The sequence below is a fragment of the Panulirus ornatus genome, chromosome 67 (genome assembly GCF_036320965.1).
Source record: "Panulirus ornatus isolate Po-2019 chromosome 67, ASM3632096v1, whole genome shotgun sequence".
Taxonomy (NCBI): domain Eukaryota; kingdom Metazoa; phylum Arthropoda; class Malacostraca; order Decapoda; family Palinuridae; genus Panulirus; species Panulirus ornatus.
This window is the reverse complement of record NC_092290.1, coordinates 17,287,454-17,302,610: the sequence shown is the minus strand read 5'-3', so window position 1 is coordinate 17,302,610 and position 15,157 is coordinate 17,287,454. Positions and strand designations below refer to the sequence as shown.

The following is a 15,157-nucleotide window of genomic DNA, read 5'->3' as shown; positions in this document are numbered from 1 at the left end:
ACACCAGTACTTTATTTTCACTTACATTTACCTTCAATTGCATAAGCTTAAATGCATCATAAAAGACTGGGAGAAGTGAGGGAATTTAAGTATCTGAGAGCAGCCTTGGGTAAGTGTGGTGATATGAAAGGAGAGGTAAGGGAGAGAGCAGTACAGGGGAGAAGTAACTGAGTCCCTTAAAAGACTACTAAAGAGTAGAGGTATAAGTATGTTAAGAGAGGATTAAAAGACAGCATAGTTCTCCCAACCCTGAACTATGCAACCAAAACATGGATGTAGAATGAGGTACAGAGGCCATGAATCCAGGCTGTGGAAATGAGCTATTTGAGAAAAGCATATGGTGTGACTAGATGGAATGAAGAAAGAAATTAAAGGGTGTATGAAACATGTGGTATGACAAGGAATGAAAAAGGAATAAATTGTGGAGTGGCACAATGGGAAAAACGTATTACTTTGAGGTGGTTTGGGAATGTGAAAAGAATGCAAGACTGGTAGTTTACAAGGAAAGTGCATGACAGTACAATTAAAAGGGTTGGTGTGAGTGGAAGACCACCTGTGACATGGGCAAATAAGGTGGAAGAATACTGGAGGGAGAGAAACAAAGGAAGAATGTGTGGAATGGTGATTGCGGGGAGGCATGTAAGGACAGAGATATGTGGAGACCCTTTTGCTATGGCAATCCCTTGATGGGAGTTCCCAGATGGAATGGAGCCTCAGAAATACAGATATCTAGAACACAGTATCAGCCACAAACAGGCTAGTCACTAGCCAACATGCTTCACCAAAACACTCTATCTCTGCTCCCCCTTTCCTAGTTTTGCTTTCATCTCTCTTATCACTCCATTCACATATATGTTAAAAATCCACGGTGACATCACACAGAACTGCCTCACCCACACATATACCGAAACTTCCACTCATCTGCTCTTACACATGCATTTGCTGCTCTATGAAAGGATGCCCCATCATCCAACAGTTGTCTTCCTACTCCATATATCCTTGACACATCCCCTAAAGCATTTCAATTAACTCTATCATAAGCTTTCTTCAGATTCATAAAAGCTGCATAGAGGTCACACTAGATACTTTATCAGTCATTTTCACAAAAATCTAATCCACATATCCCCTAACCTTTCCTAATACCCCCTTGCTCCTCCTTTACTCTGCATTCAGTCACTTCACTAACTTCAGCAATTTCCCACTCAAATCCCCCACTAGTGCAATATCATCAGCAAGCAACTGACACTTCACAGGCCCTTTCCTTCTCCACAGACCACATATTTGCACTTATCTACAGTTCTTGCATTTACCTCCCTTACCATCCCCTCCATAAACAAACTGAACAACCATGGTGAAATCACACACACATGCCACAAACCAACCTTCACTTGGAACCATTCACTTGCCTCCATTCTTACCTGTGCACATTCCTTACACCCTTGGTAAAAACCAGCAGTTTTCTTCCCACACTGTATATTCTTAAGACCTTCCATAAGGCAACTTTATTAAACCAACTGTATTCACTCTCCACATCTATAATCCCACATAGAAATCCGTCTGTCTCTTAAGTATTCATCACACATATTCTTTTACACAAACACCAGATTCACACATCCTTTACCACCACTGAAACCACAGTGCCCCTTCCCAATCTGAAGCTCTGTACATGCCTTCACCCTCTTACTCAATACCCTCTCATACAACCTACTAGGTACACTAAACAAACTTGTACCTCTATAGTGTGAACATTCACCTTCATCCCCCTCGTCTTTATACAATGGTACTAAACATGCATTCTGTCAATCCTTAGGCACCTCAACATGATCCATACTTACAATGAAAATCCTAACCAACCAATCAACAACACTGTTGCTCCTTTCTTAATAAATTCAACTGCAATACCATCCACTCCAGCCACTTTGCCACATTTCATCATAAGCAAGGCTTTCACAACCTCTTCTCTCTTCACAACTATTCATAAACAAATTAAAAGAATTCATATTTATAAAATGCTGAGCAGGGGGAAAAACACTCACATGAGAGTGCTACACTTTGAGTTCTAACCACGGATATTAACTACCTCTGCCAGCATCTAGACTCCTCTGTCCAACCCTACCGGACAACCTCCTCACCTGGTTGTGGTTATTACTATCATATAACCACAAGACCAATTGCTCCAAAGCTGTAAAGCACTCCTTTTGGGGTAAGAAATTCTAAGAAGAAACAGTGCACCTTTTCATCAACAGATAGTGATACAGCCTTGCTGAAAGTAACTTTTCGCTGAGAGTATAACAAGAAGCTGGCAGATTCTGATAACACCCATGGTCATGACAATACTGTAAAATACTGTAAACTTGCACATCTAAGGCAAGTGTCACTTTACATGCTAGAAACAGCATCAAAGGTTTTATAATTGTACAGTAAACATTAAACATAAACATAAAAATAATTCACAAACAAGTAACACATGATACAATATGGTATATCCAACACACCACTTACACATGAACTACTTCCATTATAGAAGCTATTACTATACCAGCATTCTTAATTCTTCCATGAACACCATCCAGTCAAATTTTCCCAGAGTGCTTCCCTGTCCATTGTATTAAATGCTTTAACAAAACCAGTGTGCTGCAAACACCTTTTACAATAAAATTGCATCATTACCTTATCTAATAGATGTAATATTCATTAATCATCCAAATATTAAACAAAAACTGGCCTAAAACTAAAGTTTTAACTTTAACATTCCAGTGAAATGCAATTCTAACCTCCTCTGGAATCCCACACCTCCTAAATTTCAACTATTCAAAACCTTCTGAAGAATAATCTGAATTAAATAATGAGAACTGTACAGCAAGATAATTAAAAAAAATCCTTTGGCAATTCCTGTAATGCAATTTTTGGTGATTAAGTACACAAACTATTGATTAATCATACTGCACAAAGTAATATAGCGATATACATGGGCAAAAGGTACATGTATCATAAAATCACACACAAAAGGATCTAGCATTCAACTATCTTAAGGTATTACTCACCCCTTTATGTAACTCCACATTTTTTTCAGCAAGTACAATATGCCGAAGATCAAGGCTGCAGGTGACAGAGAAGGAACTGTTAACATTCTCTACAGTTACTATGATCAGTGGATTATCAACATTCATCTTATCATTAACCTGAAATTCGAGATTTGACCCATTAATACAAAACAATATATTTGCTTCCGGAAGTTGTTTGAAGATACAGCTTCCTTCAATCAATGGTAACTAACTATCATCAGCTATGAAAACCTATATCTACCATCTACTGTGTAACAAATAGGCAGAATAAGGCAAGAGGAACACAGAAACTTTGAAAAGAATAATGAAAACAAGACAAATGAAAATCCAAATTTCTTCCATAAATTCATCAGTATCCAGCTGTCAGTTAAGGTGCAGCTAGCTAGGCTGACAGATCCAGAGGGAAACATTGTCAAGAATGATCTAAATATGCAAGAGGACCTGAAAAATGAATTCCAAAAGTGTTTTCACAATGGAAGACACTATAGCCCCAACACCAGAGAGATGGGATAGAAAGGAGGTTTTGGATATTGTTGAGATATCTAGAAAAGATATCATTAAATTTTAAGGGAGAATAAAAAGATGTTCTGGAAGGAGGTAAATAAAGTGCGTAAGACAAGGGAGCAAATGGGAACTTCAGTGGAGGGCGCAAATGGGGAGGTGATAACAAGTAGTGGTGATGTGAGAAGGAGATGGAGTGAGTATTTTGAAGGTTTGTTGAATGTGTTTGATGATTGAGTGGCAGATATAGGGTGTTTTGGTCGAGGTGGTGTGCAAAGTGAGACGGTTGGGGAAAATGATTTGGTAAACAGAGAAGAGGTAGTAAAAGCTTTGCGGAAGATGAAAGCCGGCAAGGCAACAGGTTTGAATGGTATTGCAGTGGAATTTATTAAAAAAGGGGGTGACTGTATTATTGACTGGTTGGTAAGGTTATCTAATGTATGTATGACTCATGGTGAGGTGCCTGAGGATTGGCAGAATGCGTGCATAGTGCCATTGTACAAAGGCAAAGGGGATAAGAGTGAGTGCTCAAATTACAGAGGTATAAGTTTGTTGAGTATTCCTGGTAAATAATATGGGAGGGTATTGATTGAGAGGGTTAAGGCATGTACAGAGCATCAGATTGGGGAAGAGCAGTGTGGTTTCAGAAGTGGTAGAGGATGTGTGGATCAGGTGTTTGCTTTGAAGAATGTATGTGAGAAATACTTAGAAAAGCAAATGGATTTGTATGTAGCATTTATGGATCTGGAGAAGGCATATGATAGAGTTGATAGAGATGCTCTGTGGAAGGTATTAAGAATATATGGTGTGGGAGGCAAGTTGTTAGAAGCAGTGAAAAGTTTTTATCGAGGATGTAAGGCATGTGTACGTGTAGGAAGAGAGGAAAGTGATTGGTTCTCAGTGAATGTAGGTTTGCGGCAGGGGTGTGTGATGTCTCCATGGTTGTTTAATTTGTTTATGGATGGGGTTGTTAGGGAGGTGAATGCAAGAGTTTTGGAAAGAGGGGCAAGTATGAAGTCTGTTGGGAATGAGAGAGCTTGGGAAGTGAGTCAGTTGTTGTTCGCTGATGATACAGCGCTGGTGGCTGATTCATGTGAGAAACTGCAGAAGCTGGTGACTGAGTTTGGTAAAGTGTGTGAAAGAAGAAAGTTAAGAGTAAATGTGAATAAGAGCAAGGTTATTAGGTACAGTAGGGTTGAGGGTCAAGTCAATTGGGAGGTAAGTTTGAATGGAGAAAAACTGGAGAAAGTAAAGTGTTTTAGATATCTGGGAGTGGATCTGGCAGCGGATGGAACCATGGAAGCGGAAGTGGATCATAGGGTGGGGGAGGGGGCGAAAATTCTGGGAGCCTTAAAGAATGTGTGGAAGTCGAGAACATTATCTCGGAAAGCAAAAATGGGTATGTTTGAAGGAATAGTGGTTCCAACAATGTTGTATGGTTGCGAGGAGTGGGCTATGGATAGAGTTGTGCGCAGGAGGATGGATGTGCTGGAAATGAGATGTTTGAGGACAATGTGTGGTGTGAGGTGGTTTGATCGAGTAAGTAACGTAAGGGTAAGAGAGATGTGTGGAAATAAAAAGAGCGTGGTTGAGAGAGCAGAAGAGGGTGTTTTGAAATGGTTTGGGCACATGGAGAGAATGAGTGAGGAAAGGTTGACCAAGAGGATATATGTGTCGGAGGTGGAGGGAACGAGGAGAAGTGGGAGACCAAATTGGAGGTGGAAAGATGGAGTGAAAAAGATTTTGTGTGATCGGGGCCTGAACATGCAGGAGGGTGAAAGGAGGGCAAGGAATAGAGGTTGGTCGAGGTGGTGTGCAAAGTGAGAGGGTTGGGGAAAATGATTTGGTAAACAGAGAAGAGGTAGTAAAAGCTTTGAGGAAGATGAAAGCCAGTAAGGCAACAGGTTTGGATGGTATTGCAGTGGAATTTATTAAACAAGGGGGTGACTGTATTACTGACTGGTTGATAAGGTAATTTAATGTATGTATGACTCATGGTGAGGTGCCTGAGGATTGGCGGAATGCGTGCATAGTGCCATTGTACGAAGGCAAAGGGGAGGAGTGGGCTAATGGATAGAGTTTGCAGAGATGATGTCTGAAATAGATTTTGGACAATTTGTGTGAGGGTTTGATCGAGAAGTAAGTAAGGTGAAGGATGTGAGGAAATAAAAAGAGCTTGGTTGGAAGAGCAGATGGGTTTCGAAATGTTGGCACATGGAGAGAATGATGGGAAGGTTGACAAGAGGATATATGTGTCGAGGTGGAGAACGAGGAGAATGGAGACCAATTGAGTGGAAGATGTGAATCGGATCGATGTGGTATACCGGGGTTGACATGCTGTCAGTGGATTGAATCAGGGCATGTGAAGCGTCTGGGGTAAACCATGGAAAGCTGTGTAGGTATGTATATTTGCGTGTGTGGACGTATGTATATACATGTGTATGGGGGTGGGTTGGGCCATTTCTCTCGTCTGTTTCCTTGCGCTACCTCGCAAACGCGGGAGACAGCGACAAAGCAAAAAAAAAAAAAAAATCTAGAAAAGATGATAACATAATACCAAAAGGACTTGCTTCACAGAAGGCTCATGGTCCAGATAAAAATTCATTATACATGCAAAAGATGTGTGCAGATATGCACTTTTCAAAATGTCATTGGATAGAGGTATAGTGCCAAGGGAATGAAAAAGAGCAAATGACATACTTATATGTAAGAAAGGAGACTGGAAACAGACTTTAAACGACAAACTAATCAAGACTTTAAACAACAAACTAGTCTCACTAACAAGTGTGGTGTGTAAGGTTCTGGAAAAGATTATTAGAAAGCAAGTGAATTACATTCTTCAGAGGAGAAATTTACAAAGAGACAGCATGGTTTTAGGGAAAGGACATCATGAGTAACTAACCTCTTAGTATTTTACAAGAGGGTGAGCTCAGTCCCCCCCTCCCCCCAAAGGATGGGTAGACTGTCTATACCTGGATGGTTAAAGACATATGACACTGAGGTTGATGAAGAAGCTGATTCATCAAGCAGGAATAAGAGGGGAAACTCAATGGATGAAAGATAGTCTCAGAGGAAGAAAACAAAGGATTCATGTCAGAAAAGCATTTTCCAAATAGGTTGTGGTGACCAGCAAAATGCCATGCGGTTCAGTTCTGGAACCATTACTCTTCTTGACCTATGTTAATGACTTACCTAATGATATGAAATCCTACCTGAATGTTTTGTAAATGATGTAAAGGACCTGTGGGTTGAAAAGTGAGGAGCATAGCATCATCTTACATGGGGATCTAAACAGAATCTGCTCTTGGTCTGAAACATGACAATTCAGTTAATGAGGACTGGGAAAAGCAAGATATATCTTCATTGTAATTCTTACCTAGCGGAAAATAAGCTTTAGGATTCTGTGTGTGAGAAGGTCTTCAGAGTAGACACTGTCCCTAGCCTGTTGCTAGAGTCCCATATTAGAAAAACAGTTGAGGAGACAAAGTCAGAATAGCTTCCTAGTATAAGTATATGGAAGATTCAGCAAGCTATTCATATCCAACTTAAGGCTGAAAATAGAATACACTTTGCAGGTTTGTCATCACACCTAATGAATCACATAGAGAAGAGAAGGTCCAGGCAGGAGGTTTTAACTTTACACACTTTGGATGACAATGAAAAAAGTGACCTGATCACAACCTTCAAGCTTTTAAAAGAAACTGACTGACACAAGACATCTTTGAGAGATGTAGGGAAAGAGCAACCAGAGTATATAAAGTGAAATCAAATACGAAACTTGTAAATAAGTTTGCAAATTCTTCATAAGAGAGGTGGATGAAAGGATTACAATGACTAAGGACACGGTCAATGCAGACAGGTTGTATAAATTCATGGGATTGTATGGTACTAGAAAAAGTTCAAGAGATGAAGCCACACAAATGTAAAACTCCATCCCCATACAGTACAAATAAGTGATTACAAATAGTTAATTAAGAGCACACTACCCCTTTCAATCACTATCAGTATAAACACATTCCACCGTTAATGACCTTTAGCTAAATGATGTGGATTTACTGCCAGAACATGGATGGAATGGATCAAGAGTAGTGTGGGTGAAAGGAAAGATTGAGATTATGAAATATACATGGGTATGAGTGGGAGAAGTATAAAAGAAAGAGACAGGAGGTCAAGAGAAAGGTGCAAGAGGTGAAAAAAAGGGCAAATGAGAGTTGGGGTGAGAGACTATCAGTAAATTTTAGGGAGAATAAAAAGATGTTCTGGAAGGAGGTAAATAGGGTGCGTAAGACAAGGGAGCAAATGGGAACTTCAGTGAAGGGCGTAAATGGGGAGGTGATAACAAGTAGTGGTGATGTGAGAAGGAGATGGAATGAGTATTTTGAAGGTTTGTTGAATGTGTCTGATGACAGAGTGGCAGATATAGGGTGTTTTGGTCGAGGTGGTGTGCAAAGTGAGAGGGTTAGGGAAAATGATTTGGTAAACAGAGAAGAGGTAGTAAAAGCTTTGCAGAAGATGAAAGCCGGCAAGGCAGCAGGTTTGGATGGTATTGCAGTGGAATTTATTAAAAAAGGGGGTGACTGTATTGTTGACTGGTTGGTAAGGTTATTTAATGTATGTATGACTCATGGTGAGGTGCCTGAGGATTGGCGGAATGCGTGCATAGTGCCATTGTACAAAGGCAAAGGGGATAAGAGTGAGTGCTCAAATTACAGAGGTATAAGTCTGTTGAGTATTCCTGGTAAATTATATGGGAGGGTATTGATTGAGAGGGTTAAGGCATGTACAGAGCATCAGATTGGGGAAGAGCAGTGCGGTTTCAGAAGTGGTAGAGGATGTGTGGATCAGGTGTTTGCTTTGAAGAATGTATGTGAGAAATACTTAGAAAAGCAAATGGATTTGTATGTAGCATTTATGGATCTGGAGAAGGCATATGATAGAGTTGATAGAGATGCTCTGTGGAAGGTATTAAGAATATATGGTGTGGGAGGCAAGTTGTTAGAAGCAGTGAAAAGTTTTTATCGAGGATGTAAGGCATGTGTACGTGTAGGAAGAGAGGAAAGTGATTGGTTCTCAGTGAATGTAGGTTTGCGGCAGGGGTGTGTGATGTCTCCATGGTTGTTTAATTTGTTTATGGATGGGGTTGTTAGGGAGGTGAATGCAAGAGTCCTGGAAAGAGGGGCAAGTATGAAGTCTGTTGGGGATGAGAGAGCTTGGGAAGTGAGTCAGTTGTTGTTCGCTGATGATACAGCGCTGGTGGCTGATTCATGTGAGAAACTGCAGAAGCTGGTGACTGAGTTTGGTAAAGTGTGTGGAAGAAGAAAGTTAAGAGTAAATGTGAATAAGAGCAAGGTTATTAGGTACAGTAGGGTTGAGGGTCAAGTCAATTGGGAGGTGAGTTTGAATGGAGAAAAACTGGAGGAAGTGAAGTGTTTTAGATATCTGGGAGTGGATCTGTCAGCGGATGGAACCATGGAAGCGGAAGTGGATCATAGGGTGGGGGAGGGGGCGAAAATTTTGGGAGCCTTGAAAAATGTGTGGAAGTCGAGAACAGTATCTCGGAAAGCAAAAATGGGTATGTTTGAAGGAATAGTGGTTCCAACAATGTTGTATGGTTGCGAGGCGTGGGCTATGGATAGAGTTGTGCGCAGGAGGATGGATGTGCTGGAAATGAGATGTTTGAGGACAATGTGTGGTGTGAGGTGGTTTGATCGAGTAAGTAACGTAAGGGTAAGAGAGATGTGTGGAAATAAAAAGAGCGTGGTTGAGAGAGCAGAAGAGGGTGTTTTGAAATGGTTTGGTCACATGGAGAGAATGAGTGAGGAAAGATTGACCAAGAGGATATATGTGTCGGAGGTGGAGGGAACGAGGAGAAGAGGGAGACCAAATTGGAGGTGGAAAGATGGAGTGAAAAAGATTTTGTGTGATCGGGGCCTGAACATGCAGGAGGGTGTAAGGAGGGCAAGGAATAGAGTGAATTGGAGCGATGTGGTATACAGGGGTTGACGTGCTGTCAGTGGAGTGAATCAAGGCATGTGAAGCGTCTGGGGTAAACCATGGAAAGCTGTGTAGGTATGTATATTTGCGTGTGTGGACGTGTGTATGTACATGTGTATGGGGGGGGGGGGGTTGGGCCATTTCTTTCGTCTGTTTCCTTGCGCTACCTCGCAAACGCGGGAGACAGCGACAAAGTATAAAAAAAAAAAAAAAAAAAAAACATGGGTATGTGTACATACGACTGTGCATAAGAAGTCTGTACGAGATAAGGATAAAATGAAGCTTTTCTGGTGGAATTTGAAAGACTGTACAAACGGTTTTGAGAATGAGAAAAGCATAGTCATATTGGGTGATATGAAGGCAAAAGTAGGATGTGATGGAATTGGTGAGATAGTTGGTAAATGGGGAGTGTCTTAGTAAATGAGAATGGAAGCTATCTTGTAGATATTTGTGCTGAGAGGAGTTTGTTCCTTGGAAACACTTTTTTTAGTTCAAGATGATCCACAGATATGCATTGGATAAGGAATGACGGAAGAGAAGTCCCAGACACACTTTCGTGCAATGATCACGTCAGTTGAAATACAAGAATGAGATAGAAGACGTAGAACAGTCAATTGATATACAAGAAAGAAAAGTAGCTTCTATCATTATCATTGCGTTAGTTTGTATCATTATTAGTGTGTTTACTTGTATTATCATTATTGCGTTAGCTTGTATCATACCTATTTTGTTAGCATGTATCATCATTATTGTGTTAGTATTACCTCACAGGGCAACCGAACTGAAGCTAAAGACGAGATATTTGTGAGCATGAATTCCACATCAAATATATGCACCACGTCCAACTGACGGGATCCAAACACAGATCAAGAAGTGTGAAAATACTGATTGTTTATATTTGGAGGTTAAATAAAGATATCGATAGTTAAGTGTTTCAACTGGGAACGTTGAAATCTAGACATAAGGTGCCTTGTTATGATGAATCGATGTTTGTAGTGTTGGATCATAAATGGTGTACAGAAAGTATGCGAGAAAGCATAACACGTACATGCCTAGGAGTGTAGTTTGATATGTTTTAATTTTGATCTACCAGTGGTGTTTACGTCTGGGTTGGATCATTATGGTCTGTGTATTTGTCAATATCATACTTGGCGGGATATGGGGGCGACATCTGTATGAACTGGTTGCTGAAGTGAGAAACTTAGGAAAGCATTTTATTTGTACTTGGGGATTAGTGCTGTTGTAAAGAAGCAAGTATCTAGCACATCCAGGTGAGATTGGAATGTTCTCCTTTCGGTGTGCAAGTATTTAATGATAAAGTTATGGCTAGGCTGCTGGTGATCTCGCGTACTATGGAGGCAGGCAGGAAGCTCCCTATTGTGTGGATTCCAGCTTTGGTATACTTGCTTTTGATTTACGATGATCAGCCAGGTGAGGCATAGTTCAGGGTCGAGTGGCTTGAACTGTGTGGAGGATTCATTGTCCAAATCTCTAGTTATACGGTAATGTTCTGAGAGGTGTTTCTTGGTATTCCTCCTCCCCGATAAGAAAAGTCAATTTCATCAGTTATCGTGTTTATTATTATTAGATAAATATAAGACCCCCATAAATTGAAGGAGCTACTTCCAGTAGCAGGGAGATGATGTACTCTTATGGGGGTACAGGCCCGTTGTAAGAATGTCCAAGATGGAGCAAGGGAGTGAATGTGCACAAATGTAGACTTATTTACACACTGTAAAGCACATAATATCATGTATTTAACGATTTTTCTAATACCCTGATTATATCGGTTGGTGTAAGATTTCTTACGACAGCCGTGGTCGTAACCACCACTTACCGCTGGCCTAATGACCCTCATAGGTCGATGGCCGTAAAACCCCAATCACGTTCCGACTGGATCCAACTGTCAATGGCATTGCAAACTGCTTGTATGCTAAGGGACTGCTGCCATGTTGTTTTTCACACGTATATCACTGTCTGCATTCACTGTTTAGTCATGTAGCTTCTTCGTCCATAACCCTAATAACAAGTGCCTTCTTATACATCTTTTCAAAAACTCATCTTATTTTCTTTCCGTGACTTTTCACCTCCAAATTGTCTAATTGGTTTAGAAAGCTAAAGGGTTACCATCAAGCCTTCCCTTATTCTCTCCCATCTTCATGGCGAGTGTGGCAGTGTAAGAAGGGAAATAATTGGAAAGGAAATAAATGGCCGCCTACCTGTTTAACTTGTGATGCTCCGGCCAGTGTCTTGGAACGTTCTAGTAAATGAAGTAATGGTGTAAAAAAAAAAAAACGGTAATGAATAAACGAGTGCCTATGTTTTCACTAAATAAAACCACTTTAAATTTATATAGACATATCAATTAGGGCTTAATTATAGAATTAGATATACTTTGGAATGCAATGATATCAAAAGGCTCGTACATTTCCAAAAACTAATGAATAATGATTAACGAAGATCACTGTCAAACTACTTGCTGGAAGACAAATTAGTACACGTATAATGCTGCCATAGTCTCACTGAAGGACTGAAATATAAGTAGTAGGGTGAAAAGGCGTCCCTGTTGAGGAAACCTAATACTCTTGAATTTGAGTAATAAGGCATAGGTGCGTCTTCTGCTTGAAGGCCATTCTGTCCTACGAAGATCAAGTAACCAGTAGAGCCCTCAGCAGTCCGAGTGTCTCATAACAACCATTGACTTTTAATTGCGCCACCTTATTAGCAACGTTAACTACTTAATGGAGAAAAGGGTGTTGAAATAAAGATACTGAGTGCTAATACCAAACTGTCATATTACCAAAATCAAACCATTTGACCTTATTTTAGGCTCCAGCTAGAGGACTTTTATCATGTCCTGCCAAGCAGCTTAACCCAGAGATCGGGGGGAAAAAATGTAGATGTCCAAAGAGTAGTGTTGACATATTCCAATATCGTTGGCATTTTTCCTTAATTCATGTAGATTTTTTTCTTCTCAGCGAAAATCTTATCCTAATTATCGTTTTAACTCCGTCTATTTTTTTGTGTTTTTTTCGATATTTTCAAAAACCATTCCTCTAAAGGCTTGGAAAAAAAAAAGAAAATGGCACACCTATGGTAAATATCTACCAAATACTTTCATTCGATTATTTAATAATTAACAAATCACACTTAGCATGATCCATGTATATATTGAGATTGTGTGTTTTTTTTAATTATATGAGAAATTAAAAACTTTAAAAACTTGAAAATTAAAAAAACACTTAAGAAAAGTGTTGAAGATGTATTACCTAGTAGTTAAAACGTCGTTAATGGCCTTGACCTGTGTTATACAAGCGGTAGTTGTAAAGAATTATACTTTTACTACCATGGCGGCTGTAGCAGAGTGTATTAACATATTTAGACCACATTATTAAGGTAAAACCTCAGTCACTGTGCAAAATCAGTTTGAGATTTTTCTTAGATTCTGTTGATGTCTAGCCTCATAATCGACCCCATCGTTTTCCTGGATCTTCATATCCCTCCCCACTGCCAGTGCTTTTAGTAATAGTCTTGCATAATTAGCAGGAATTAGAAAAAAGAATATGTATTTTGATTGGTATTGTTACTCAATCATGGATTAGAATAAGTAGATGAAGTAAGTGATTTAAAAGCCCATCCCCCACCTCCACCCACCACTGTGAGCAATGCATTTATTTAAACGGGGGAAATTTTGGTTGGGCAAATGCAGAAAAAATAAGAATGAAATATAGTCCTAAAATGAAACCTAATTTACCTATTATGAAAGACAAATCTGACAATTGGTATGTACCATCTAGGTATGAAGATCAAGAAAATGTCAATCTGTACATTGGAATTAACTTTTTTTATATTGATTGATGTTGCTTAGGAATGTTAATGTTGTGGATAGAAAGTACAGTAAGACTTATGCTGTGGATTGTGGTGTGCAACAGTGTTTTACTGTTGGGAACAAAAAAAAGGCTATAGTGTTGTGGGTTATGAATATCAGGAATAGCATAGAGGGATGAATGTAGAATTGTTCAATATGTTAAATACACCTTCGTGCTGTGCAGTCTTTTACATAGGCCTGGATATTTGTTCATTATTTTATGTAAACTAAATGTAATATTTATATGGCGTGGTTTATATGTTATGTTAGCATATCAGATCTATTTTTGTTGTTTTTTTAAATTGTAGAATTATGTTGAAAAATAATCCAGGTTATAAACATTTATAACATCCACTTATAGTATACTGAGTTCTTGATCTTATCTAACCTTCAATGCAACTTTTTCAGCTTGAAATGCTGAAATCTCGGAAGTGCCTTTTGTAGCTCTAAGCAGACCACATATACATAATTCATACTGTCTGCCCTTATTCATTCCTGTCGCCACCCCCGCCACACATGAAATAACAAACCACTCCCCCCGCATGTGTGCGAGGTAGTACTAGGAAAAGACAACAAAGGCCACATTCGTTCACACTCAGTCTCTAGCTGTCATGTATAATGCAACGAAACCACAGCTCCCTTCCCACATCCAGGTCCCACAAAACTTTCCATGGTATACCCCAGACGCTTCACATGCCCTGGTTCAATCCATTGACAGCACGTCGACCCCGGTATACCACATCGTTCTAATTCACTCTATTCCTTGCACGCCTTTCATCCTCCTGCATGTTCAGGCCCCAATCACTCAAAATCTGTTTCACTCCATCTTTCCACCTCCAATTAGGTCTCCCACTTCTCTTTTCCTCCACCTCTGACACATATATCCTCTTGGTCAATCTTTCCTCACTCATTCTCTCCATGTGACTAAACCATTTCAAAACACCCTCCTCTGCTCTCCCAACCACACTCTTTTTATTACCACACATCTCTCTTACTCTTTCATTTTTTACTCAATCAAACCACGTCACACCACATATCGTCCTCAAACATCTCATTTCCAGCACATCCACCCTCCTCCGCACAACTCTATCCATAGCCCACATCTCACAACCATATATCATTGTTGGAACCACTATTACTTCAAACGTACCCATTTTTGCTTTCCAAGATAATGCTCTTGACTTCCACACATTCTTCAGCGCCCCCAGAACTTTCGTCCCCTCCCCTACCCCTATGATTCACTTCTGCTTCCATGGTTCCATCTGCTGCCAAATCCACTCCCAGATATCTAAAACACTTCTCTTCCTCCAGTTTTTCTCCATTCAAACTTACCTCCCAATTGACTTGTCCCTCAACCCTACTGTACCTAATAACCTTGCTCTTATTCACATTCACTCTCAGCTTTCTTCTTTCACACACTTTACCAAAATTAGTCACCAGCTTCTGCAGATTCTCACCCGAATCAGCCACCAGCGCTGTTTCATCAGCGAACAAGTGGAATTTATTGAAAAAAACTGTATTGTTGACTGGTTGGTAAGATTATTTAATGTATGTATGACTCATGGTGAGGTGCCTGAGGATTAGCATAATGCTTGCATAGTGCCATTGTACAAAGGCAAAGGGGATAAGAGTGAGTGCTCAAATTACAGAGGTATAAGTTTGTTAAGCATTCCTGGGGAATTATATGGGAGGATATTGATTGAGAGGGTTAAGGCATGTACAGAGCATC

General features: G+C 39.9%; 1 protein-coding gene across 1 annotated transcript in view; it reads right to left on the bottom strand.

Annotated features, from left to right (window-relative positions):
* Positions 1-11,808, bottom strand: part of LOC139747058 (TATA box-binding protein-like 1) — a 35,498-nt gene extending 23,690 nt beyond the window's left edge. The window contains exons 1-2 of the mRNA XM_071658843.1: positions 11,780-11,808; positions 3,045-3,182 (exon numbers count right to left, since the gene is read on the bottom strand). Coding sequence (XP_071514944.1) covers positions 3,045-3,170 — 126 coding nt within the window. The 5' untranslated portion in view covers positions 3,171-3,182; positions 11,780-11,808. The remainder of the gene's footprint in view (positions 1-3,044; positions 3,183-11,779) is intronic.
* Between the last annotated feature and the right edge of the window lie 3,349 nt (positions 11,809-15,157).